General features: G+C 38.7%; 1 protein-coding gene across 1 annotated transcript in view; it reads left to right on the top strand.

Moving 5' to 3' along the window:
• The window catches only part of LOC107685329 (E3 ubiquitin-protein ligase HERC2-like), a 61,791-nt gene that overhangs the window by 34,379 nt on the left and 16,600 nt on the right, over window positions 1-10,812 (top strand). The window contains exons 46-70 of the mRNA XM_016481880.1: window positions 437-621; window positions 845-992; window positions 1,095-1,291; window positions 1,442-1,672; window positions 2,150-2,288; window positions 2,449-2,595; window positions 3,013-3,155; window positions 3,342-3,606; window positions 3,900-4,042; window positions 4,153-4,251; window positions 4,334-4,502; window positions 4,599-4,724; window positions 4,953-5,061; window positions 5,149-5,288; window positions 5,371-5,561; window positions 7,235-7,340; window positions 7,421-7,512; window positions 7,603-7,778; window positions 7,868-7,979; window positions 8,157-8,238; window positions 8,604-8,747; window positions 8,828-8,918; window positions 9,017-9,194; window positions 9,599-9,680; window positions 10,496-10,667. Coding sequence (XP_016337366.1) covers window positions 437-621; window positions 845-992; window positions 1,095-1,291; window positions 1,442-1,672; window positions 2,150-2,288; window positions 2,449-2,595; window positions 3,013-3,155; window positions 3,342-3,606; window positions 3,900-4,042; window positions 4,153-4,251; window positions 4,334-4,502; window positions 4,599-4,724; window positions 4,953-5,061; window positions 5,149-5,288; window positions 5,371-5,561; window positions 7,235-7,340; window positions 7,421-7,512; window positions 7,603-7,778; window positions 7,868-7,979; window positions 8,157-8,238; window positions 8,604-8,747; window positions 8,828-8,918; window positions 9,017-9,194; window positions 9,599-9,680; window positions 10,496-10,667 — 3,667 coding nt within the window. The remainder of the gene's footprint in view (window positions 1-436; window positions 622-844; window positions 993-1,094; window positions 1,292-1,441; window positions 1,673-2,149; window positions 2,289-2,448; window positions 2,596-3,012; window positions 3,156-3,341; window positions 3,607-3,899; window positions 4,043-4,152; window positions 4,252-4,333; window positions 4,503-4,598; window positions 4,725-4,952; window positions 5,062-5,148; window positions 5,289-5,370; window positions 5,562-7,234; window positions 7,341-7,420; window positions 7,513-7,602; window positions 7,779-7,867; window positions 7,980-8,156; window positions 8,239-8,603; window positions 8,748-8,827; window positions 8,919-9,016; window positions 9,195-9,598; window positions 9,681-10,495; window positions 10,668-10,812) is intronic.

Below are 10,812 nucleotides of genomic sequence, written 5' to 3'. Positions count from 1 at the left end.
GGGAAAAAAGTAATTTAAAGCAGTTTAACATAAGGCAGCAACATAACAAAACGTGAAAAAAAATGAATACTTTCGCAAGGCACTGTAGTAGTTAAATACTCTTAACAAGGTGGGCTATGTAATAATATAATATAAAATATAATATAATGTTATGTAATAATATAATATAAAATATAATATAATGTTATGTAATAATATAATATAAAATATAATATAATGTTATGTAATAATATAATATAAAATATAATATAATGTTATGTAATAATATAATATAAAATATAATATAATGTTATGTAATAATATAATATAAAATATAATATAATGTTATGTAATAATATAATATAAAATATAATGTAATGTAATCTAGTCAGGTAAAATAATATAATATAATGGTTAAATTCTATTTAAACCACATTCCTCCCTCTCTGTATTTTAGGTTGTTCATCTCACAAGCTGGTGTCCCGTGAGCAGCACAGGAGCTGGTGCACGCTGGGATTTATTCGCAGTATAGCTCTCATGCCCCAGATGTGCAGTACCTTGAGCTCCTATGCTTGGATCAGTCTGCTTATACGCATCGTAGAGGGCCATCAGTCCTTCACCGCAGTCACGCTACAGAGACAGGTGCCAGCATTGCATCCTGGTTTCATTCAACACTTACTATGCGTTCTGACTGGATTTACCAAGAGGATGAGAGCTTTCCTTGTCTCATTACTGTATAATTGTCATTCTAAAACCCTCATGAGTACCACAGGGTTAAAATGAGTGCATAAGTGCGGTACACATTAGTGCTGTTGACAGGATCCATTTATTGTCACTTAATCCATCTTTCCTCACTCCCTGGCAGATTCTTGCCCTGCGGCTTCTACAGGCTGTATTGCCATCCTGGGATAAGACAGAGCGCTCTCAGGATATGAAGTTTCTGGTGGAGAATCTCTTTGGGTTCCTTGGCAGCTTGCTCAGCACTTGTTCCTCAGATCTGCCCCTCCTCAGGGGTACTGTACATTTATTAACTCTTTTCTCACTATGTGCTCTTTGAGGTAGTGCAAATGATGATATCAGGGTGTCATTTTAACATCATGTTTTGTGCTTTACAGAAGGTTCGATACGTAGGAGAAAATCACGCCCTCAAGCCTCTCTGACAGCCACTCACAGCAGTACTCTAGCAGAGGAAATAGTGGCCGTACTGCGTACACTTCACTCCCTTGGCCAATGGAATAGCCTTATTAATGAATATATTAACTCCCAGCTCAGCGGTATCAGTGGTGTCATGGCAGGCAGACACACTGAAGCGGTACAAGTCAAATTTTGATGTTTTCATATTCATTAGCCAACTAATATTAGTGTTGTAAAATGATGGAAGTATTTTACTAAAGGTACCATATATTAGCTTGAGCCCTGGTGTTAGATGATATTGAATTTTTGTACTCTGTGTTTCTATCAGGCTGTGCTCGAAGACTACCTTCCCAATGCAGAAGCCCCCGCGGTGGGCAGTCTGATGGCAGTTTTGGCAGTCATTGGTGGGATCGATGACCGTCTGCGTCTGGGAGGACCTGTGGTTCATGAGGAATATGGGGAGGGCACTGTGACTCGCATTACACCTAAAGGACGAATCACTGTTCAGTTCCATGAGATGAGAAACTGCAAAGTCTGTCTGCTCAGTCAGCTCAAACCGGTACATATGCACCAACACACACTGTTACTTCCCAGGTTGAGCACCTTACATTGTGGGATGTAGTATTCTGAACAGTGTTCTCTGTTGTATATTGTATGTATACTACTGTACAAAAGTTTGGGGTCAGTAAAAAAAAAAGGAAAGTAATTAATACTTTTATTCAGCAAGGATGCATTTCTATTAAAAAAAAAAGTGTTCTTTTGAACTTTCTTTTAAACAAAGCATCCTTAAATAGTAATATTTCAAAATATTACTGTTTTTACTGTATTTTTGATCAAATAAATGCAGCCTTGTTGAGCATAAGAGAACTTCAAAAACACTAAAGAAAACGGTTATGTATAATATAATGCACAATATGTATACAGTACTATATATTGCTGATATATTAAGAGTAGTAAGTTTTTACGAACATAGCCATTGTTTTTCTCTGTGGTTGATATTGTTGTTTATTTTCTGTCTGTCTTGATATCTTTGTAGCTTCATATGATTCCATTCAGTGTTCAGAACCTGCCCTTCACTGAGCCTATGCTGACGGTGTGGGCTCAGCTAGTCAACTTGGCGGGAAGCAAACTAGAGAAACAACGCATGAAGAAATCCCTCAGCAGAGGACTTCCGGGTACGCTATATGCAGCAATCACTAATCAAATGTCATTTTGATGATCTGATGGGAAAAGAAATAGACTGTTCATGCAGCTTCCCATGCAAAAACATCTGTTCCACACAAGCTAATCTGTGTATGATAATGAATATTCTGGTTTATGTGTTTGTCATTGCAGCTGATCAGGTGGATGTGCATTTGTTGCGGTGTCAGCAGCTCAGACTGTACATCCTGAAGGCAGCGCGTGCTCTGCTCTCCCACCAGGACAAACTCAGACAGATCCTTTCTCAGCCAGCCATCATAGATGTCAGCCCCAATCCTCCAGGTAAGACCAGAATGTCTCCCTTCATCTCACTTCGAGTTTCAAACGGCATGCATTTTCTGATGCCGTTTCACTCAGTTGTTCTTGTCTTCCTCTCTGTGCAATTGCTTCAGTGCTTTGGTGTCATAAGTGATCCAATTTTCTCACAGCTCACACACCAACCAGAAAATGCAGGAGTGATTATAACTGTTTACTGTTTGTAATGTACTGGGAATGACTGAATCCTGTTCAGTTGTATCACATCACTGCCCCCTGCTGGTCACGTGTAGATTATTATTTATTTTTTTTGGTCACTGACTTTTAAATATGGTGTCTTTTCTCTATGTTCCATATCTTTCTCACAATAACAACACTCTATTTTCTGTGGAAATGACAGTTTTGTAATGTGCTTCTGTAAGGATTTTGTGTGTTTGTGTTCAGAGGATCAGTGTGCGTCGTCTCCTGATGTGGGAGATTTTTCTCCAGAGGGTCTTCAGCCTCCCCTCATCCTCCTCCAGCAGCTGCTGTCAGCATCTACCCAACCATCCCCCATCAAAGCCATATTCCACCGCCAGGAGTTGGAGGTCATTTTATAACAAATATTATTTGTCTGTGGTAATCAACATTATGCCTCAGAGGCTATTGAACTTGCTTTGTATGTGATTGTGAACTTAAAGCCTTTCAATTACCAGCTCAGATGTTACATCACCCAGTTCTTCCATGTTTTTTCTCCCTGAATTTCAAATGACTTTGTGCCTGTATGTGTTTAGGCAGCAGCTCTGGCAGTGTGTCAGTATCTGGCAGTTGAATCCACACACCCATCCTCCCCCTTGTTTGAGGACAGCAGCTCCAGCGAGGCCACCACACCGGTCACTGTACAGCATATGCGCCCACCCAAGCAGAAGAAACACAAGACTTCACCTGTGCCACCTGCACCCATCGTCCTGCAGCTGATGGATATGGGCTTTCAAAGGAAAAACATTGAATTTGCCCTTAAATCACTGTCTGGAACCACAGGCACTTCTGGAGTGCCAGGTAATGCACCGCTAACTCAAGTTTTTGAAATGTTAAATTGAATTCGGTGTCTGTACTACATGCTCGGGTGCCCAAAGTTTCTGCCCTTAGGAGAAAATGCCATTGCTTATCATGATATTTTAGTAAAACCATGATCATTTGGGTACTATGATATAAGTTATACCTTTGTTTTTCAAGTACCTTGAAGGAAATACCATGTAATATTAATATTGTAATCATAAAGTATCTGTGTCATGCTACCGCCACAGTATTTTTTTTGCTAGCAACTTATTTCGTGATTGCTTGGGTTTCAGGCGTAGAGGCTTTAGTGGCCTGGTTGTTGGACCATCCAGATGTTCATATTACAGATCTGTCAGATGCAGATACTGTATCGGATGAATACTCTGATGAAGAGGTGCTGGAAGAGCTAGAGGAGCCTGAACCAGCCTTCCCTCTGGTGTGTATAATTACACATTCACACAATGATCTGTCACGCACCAGATATGAGGTGCAGATTCACTTGTAGTCATGAAATGCATAACAAACGCTCTTTCCCTTGCATGTCAGCCTCCTGGGGTTGTGGTAACGGAGAGTCAGACGTTTAAAAAGAGGTTCGATTTTCAGAGCAATGATGATTACGCAGTATATGTGAGAGAGAACATTCAGGTGAGGAGCTGCGCTTGTTAATTTACTGGTTTTGGGTGGTAATTGACGAGGTGAGCTGATCAGAGGCCTGTATGTGTTGCAGGTGGGCATGATGGTACGGTGCTGCAGGACGTATGAGGAAGTATATGAGGGAGATGTGGGGAAAGTAATCAAGCTGGACAGAGACGGCCTGCATGATCTGAATGTGCAGTGTGACTGGCAGCAGAAAGGAGGAACGTACTGGGTCCGTTACATCCACACTGAGCTGCTGGGTAAATCCTCTTTATGTTCTGCTCTTAAACACTTTATATGCACTTAAGACTTAATAGTTTGTTTTAAATAAATAAATGTAGCTCTTTATTTTCCAGGGTTTCCTCCCCAGAGTTCTCCGTCTCATATAAAGATTGGTGATAAAGTGCGAGTGAAGCCCTCGGTCACAACGCCAAAGTACAAGTGGGGATCTGTCACGCACAGGAGCGTGGGAGTAGTCAAAGGTAACACGATTATGTTTAAACAGTTGTTCTTTCACAGGTTTAAACAAATTGTTCTAAAATTAACTGCTTGCACTCACGATCAAAACCTATATGTTTTTCAATTTTGGTTGAACTATCCATTTTTGTTTTGCTATGTGTATCAAACCTGTAGGCTTTCTCTTCAAGTATAAATGAGAACTTGTAGTTGGGTTTCATCGTTCTGTGTAAATATGTAACATTTGTGTCCAGCATTCAGTGCCAATGGGAAAGATGTGATAGTGGACTTTCCTCAGCAGTCACACTGGACTGGGCTGCTGTCAGAGATGGAACTCGTTCCTAGCGTACATCCTGGTGTCAGGTACACATCTAGACAACAAATAAATAATTAAACAAATAAATAAACTAACTTATAATAGTTTCCCTCCTGTTCCTACATTTTTCTTAGGTGTGACGGATGTCAGATGTTCCCTATAAATGGCTCCAGGTTTAAGTGTCGGAGCTGTGATGACTTTGACTTTTGTGAGAGCTGCTTCAAGACCCGTAAACACAACCCTAGACATTCATTTGGACGAATAAATGAACCAGGTCTAGGAAAATTTCATGTGTAATTCAATAGCTACTTTGTCATTTAGCATTACAGCAATGTAACCTAACCATTTCCCTTTAGGTCAGTCACCCACCTTCAGTGGGCGTTCAGGAAAGCAGCTGAAGAGACATCACAACAGTCAGCGTGGCATGCTGATTGATGAGTGGTCCAGAGTGGTGAAGAACCTCAGCGTTTCATCCTCTGTTAACCAGGCGTCTCGGCTCATAGACTGTGGAGAGCAATGCTGGCAGTCCTCAGGCTCTCAGGGCAAGGTCAGTCTAATTATAGACATATACTGCCTTTCAAAAATTTGGGGTCAGTAAGATATTTTATCTTTATTTTATATTTTATGTTTATACTTTTACTTTACTCATGCTTTAAATTGATTTAAAAGTGACATGAATAATATTATAAAAATTGTTTCAAATAAATGTTTTTTTTAATTAGAGGATTCTGAAAAAAAAAATGTATTACCGTTTCCACAAACATATTAAGAAGCATAACTGTTTTCAACATTGATAGTAGGGGTGTAACGGTTCAAGTTTCTTACGGTTCGGTACATATTGTGGTTTTGGGGTCACGGTTTCTGTACGGTTCGGTATGGGGGGTAAGGGGGAGTATTAATGGTTTTAGAAATTTCCACAAGAATACTGTAATATTTGCTAACAAAAAAATAAAAATAAATGATAATTTAAAAGTTTGCCTTAAGTTTTTTTTAATAACTGGGGAAAAAGGTAATTATAGATAATAAATAGAAACAAAAGCACAAAATAAGTGTCAGCAGGTCAGAGGTGGAATTGTCCGCAGGAACTCATTCAGTCTTCTGAAGGGACTCACTGTTGTAATCTCATTACATTTAATGTTCTTAAATGGAATAAAACTCAGGGTAAATTTGATGTCTGACAACAAATATAGCATATATTAAAATACATATTTCAGTTAATATAATTGCGCTCCTTTCTGATGTGCTCCATCGTGCCATGCGCATTATGACTTTTAATATAATTTAAGACTCGATTGCTGATAAAAACAAATTGTTTGCGAAACAGAAACAAGCGCATTTATTTCAGTTCATTATATTTTCATAATGTCAAATCCATTGGAAATGAATGTAATAGAGTCTGATTGCCTAAAGCTTTTAATGATAGCAGTGAGGCTGATCACACAGGATGAAGCTCAAATTATAAATGAATCTAGAGATCCAAAAACGTAATATATTTGTTCATATAACAACATTAAACGACAGCTAAATTTAAGAGAGAATTCCACTAAATGCTACACGGAGATAAACAAACTCTTCTTCTGCTGCGCTTTGTTCCTGTAGTCGACAGTCGGCCGTGTGGATGCAGAAAGACGCACGGATGCAGACACGAGACAGCAAAGCCTGTGCTGTGCAATAGCAAAAGTTGTTACTCCAAATGTGTATTTGAAGCTTTGTTTTTTCGACAAAACATATCATCCATATCCTTTGTTAGAACTGCGATTAATCGCGGTACAAATACATATCGAACTGAGGATGGCGAACCGAATGGTTCGGTCTTTTATCGAGAACCGTCGCACCCCTAATTGATAGTAATAAGAAATGTTTCTTTTGCACCAAATCAGAATGATTTCTGAAGGATCATGGGGCACTAAAGACTAGTGTAATGGCTGCTGAAAATTCAGCTTTGCCATCACAGGAATAAATTAAATTTTTTAAAACATACTAAACAGAAAACAGTTATTTGAAATTGTAATAATTTTTCACTATTTTACTTTTTGATCAAATAAATGCAGCCTTGCTGAGCATATTTTTCCATTAAAAAAACTTAAACCGACCCCACGTTTTCAACAGTACTGTATATTTGGTTGTTGACATAGCAAAGATCAATTGATTGTGAGTTTAATTGATTGAAAAAAATAAAATAAAATCTATTCTGTGTTTTGTTCTACTTGTTTTCAATAGCACTGGATCAGGCTGGAGCTTTTCCCAGACATCCTGGTCCACAGACAGAAAATGATTGTGGATCCAGCTGACAGCAGCTACATGCCTTCACTGGTAGTGGTATCAGGTAAAGAACCATGAAGCCTTTCAGGTCATTAATAGTGAAGCCTATTATGGGTGACCTGATCAGCTGTGTTTATTCTCAAGGTGGAAGCACTCTCAACAATTTGACTGAGTTGAAGACCATCAACATCAATCCCACAGACACTGCTGTCTCTCTGCTCAGTGATTGCACAGAGGTTGGTTTGAATTTCCTCAAGTATTTGAGAGAATTTTCTTTTGGGCTGTTTCTTTAGGAATGTTGAGCATTGTTGTGTTTGTGTGTTCAGTATCACAGGTACATCGAGATTGCCATAAAACAGTGCCGGAGTTCAGGGATTGACTGTAAGATCCATGGCTTGAGCATTGTGGGGCGTGTCCGCGCCGAGGATGAAGATCTGGCTACTGTGCCTTTCTTGGCATCTGACAATGAGGAAGAGGAAGATGAGAAGACAGCGACTGGAAGGTGTGTGTTTTAGTGGGTTTGGTAATGCATAAACTGAAAAAGCATGAACTGGTACATTACTTAGTTTCTCTTTTCATCTCCCTTTGCAGTCTGACTCGAAAGAGGTTGTCGGGGCTGGAGTCGGCTGCCATCATCAGAACCAAAGTCTTTGTCTGGGGTCTCAACGATAAGGACCAACTTGGAGGACTTAAGGGGTCTAAGGTCAGTAATGTGTAAATACACATTCAGTTTTGTAATTTTTTTTTTAAATGTAATTTTATTTTAAAATTATTTATTTATAAAATTATATTTTCTACAGAGGTCTTGAATATTTGATAGCATAACTTTTATAGCTATAGCTTGTAATGACAAATCTTATTGTCTTGTTTTCTCTCTCAGATCAAAGTCCCATCATTCTCAGAGACCCTGTCTGCTCTGAATGTAGTGCAGGTGGCTGGAGGCTCTAAAAGTCTTTTTGCTGGTGAGTGGTTTTAAAAAAAACAACAACAAAAAAACAATAGAAGGCCTTTGTGCTGCTCAATGCCATGCGTTACATTGATTGCACCACCAGTTAAGTGGTCTATGAAATTTAAGTTCCAACCCTTGGTGTATGATGCAAGGTGGTAAAAATCACTGTAACACATGGCCTTGTGTATCATTTTGCCTTTGCTAAATTGCAGTAACAGCAATATGGTACATGACACCAGTATGTCTCTCTCTAGTTGGATTTTAAATATAAAATTACTGTTTTTTTAGCATTGGATGCATATTATTTTGCAATTAGATACCAGAGTATTACATTATACTCTTTTAACCAAATTAATGATTGATTCTTTGTCTTTACAGTAACGGCTGAAGGCAAAGTTTATGCTTGTGGAGAGGCCACTAACGGAAGACTTGGTTTAGGACTGTCCAGTGGAACCATCCCTATACCAAGACAGATATCTGCCCTCAGCAACTATGTGGTCAAGAAAGTTGCTGTACATTCAGGTATGAGCTTTTTCCATTTGAAGGTAAACGTCCTTTGTTGTCAGAACGTGTTGTTTAAAGTGAATTAACTTTGTGTTCAGGTGGAAGGCATGCCATGGCGTTGACTGTGGATGGAAAAGTATTCTCTTGGGGTGAAGGAGATGATGGCAAGCTTGGGCATTTCAGTCGAATGTAGGTTATTTATACCTCTTCCAATAGGAATGTAGAATATGTGGAAGGCTTCTAGAGGGATCTGATGAGAATTTTAAAAATTTTTTTTCCCCCACCAGGAACTGTGATAAGCCACGGCTAATTGAGGCATTGAAAACCAAGCGCATACGAGATATTGCCTGCGGCAGCTCTCACAGTGCCGCCTTCACCTCCAGTGGTGAACTGTACAGCTGGGGTCTGGGTGAATATGGCCGGCTGGGCCACGGGGACAACACCACTCAGCTCAGACCCAAACTGGTATTTGTTTTACTTAAATCCGTAAACTCAGACCTCTCTGTTTTGAACTGCAGGGTTACCATATTTTTACCATATTTGCAGAGGAATCCCTATACGGTGGAGGTGATGTGCAATGCACAACGGAAACAGATTTTTTTATCATATACGATTTTTAATATGTAATTGAAAATGAATTGTGACAGAATCTTTGAAGATTTAAGTCATGCCCAATTTATGTAGATCGTAGCAGCACTTGTATGCCTATTTCTACATAGAAGATATCTGTCAAGTAACAAGATGACTGGAAAGTGGACTGAGTTGCTTTAAAAAGACTTTGTTTATTCTCATTGTGCAGTTTAAATTCACTGGATGCTGTGTGTATCCCTCGTTGCACTAGATCAAACTTGTCTGTGTCTGGTTTGCAGGTCAAGGTGCTTCTAGGCCATCGTGTTGTCCAGGTGGCTTGCGGAAGTCGAGATGCGCAGACCCTTGCCCTCACAGATGAAGGCATAAACCAGATTTTTGTTTTGTGGATTTATTTGTGAAGTTAATTTGTTTTGTGTGTTGTAGTGATTTTTGTTTCTTTTGATTTAGTTTGGTTCTGTTTAGTTTCTTTTGGTTTTGTTTAGTTGTGTTTAGTTCAGTTTTATTTGGTTCTGTTTAGTTCCGTTTCACTTTTTCACCTGGTTTCGTTTAGTTCCGTTTAAGTTTGTTTACTTTGTTTATTTTAGTTTAGCTTTGTTTGGTTTCGTTTGGTTTGCCTCAGTTTAGTTGTGTTTAGTTGAGTTTGGCTCTGTCTAGTTTTGTTTATTTCTGTTTTAAGTTTGGTTTTGGATAGCTTAGTTTGGATTTGCTTTGTTTAGTTTAGTTTCGTTTAGTTTTGCTTAGATTCATTTATTTTGATTTCATTTATTTTTTGATCTGTTTGGTTTTGTTTGGTTTAGTTCCGTTTGTCTTGGTTTTGTTTAGTTCCGTTTAGGTTCATCTGGGTTTGTCTAGTTTAGTTTAGCTTCATTTGGTTTTGTTTGGTTTACTTCCATTTAGTAGCGTTTAGTTTCATTTAGTTCTGTGTAGTTTCATTTAGTTTGGTTTGGTTTTATTTGTTTTCATTTAGTTTGGTTTGTTCTCATTTAGTTTCATTTAGCTCTGTTTGGTTTAGTTTTGATCGCCTTGGCTTTGTTTGATTTCATTCAGTTTCATTTGGTTTCATTTCGTTTTAATTTTGTTTGGTTTCACTTAGCTTCATTTGGTTTTAGCGTTTCTTTAGTTCCGTTTTTTTGTTGTTGCAGACATATGAATTTATGTTTTTGTATGTTCTTTAGGACTGGTGTTCTCATGGGGAGATGGAGACTTTGGGAAGCTGGGCCGTGGCGGAAGTGAAGGCTGTAACATTCCTCAAAACATAGAGCGTCTAAATGGGCAGGGGGTGTGTCAGATCGAGTGTGGAGCTCAATTTTCCCTTGCCCTCACCAAATCTGGAGTTGTCTGGACCTGGTAAGAATATCGTAGGAGATTTTTTTTTTTTTTTTTTGCATGTTGCTGTAATAACTAGATTTTTACATTTACAGAGAACTGGAATGTCGCAATGCAAAAAATAGGTCTTCATTTACTTTAAGAGAAATAAAATGTACTATTTTTT

The sequence above is a fragment of the Sinocyclocheilus anshuiensis genome, unplaced genomic scaffold (genome assembly GCF_001515605.1).
Source record: "Sinocyclocheilus anshuiensis isolate Anshui unplaced genomic scaffold, SAMN03320099.WGS_v1.1 scaffold385, whole genome shotgun sequence".
NCBI lineage: Eukaryota > Metazoa > Chordata > Actinopteri > Cypriniformes > Cyprinidae > Sinocyclocheilus > Sinocyclocheilus anshuiensis.
Note: the sequence above shows the minus strand (reverse complement) of the source record. Positions and strands in the feature narration are given on the sequence as shown.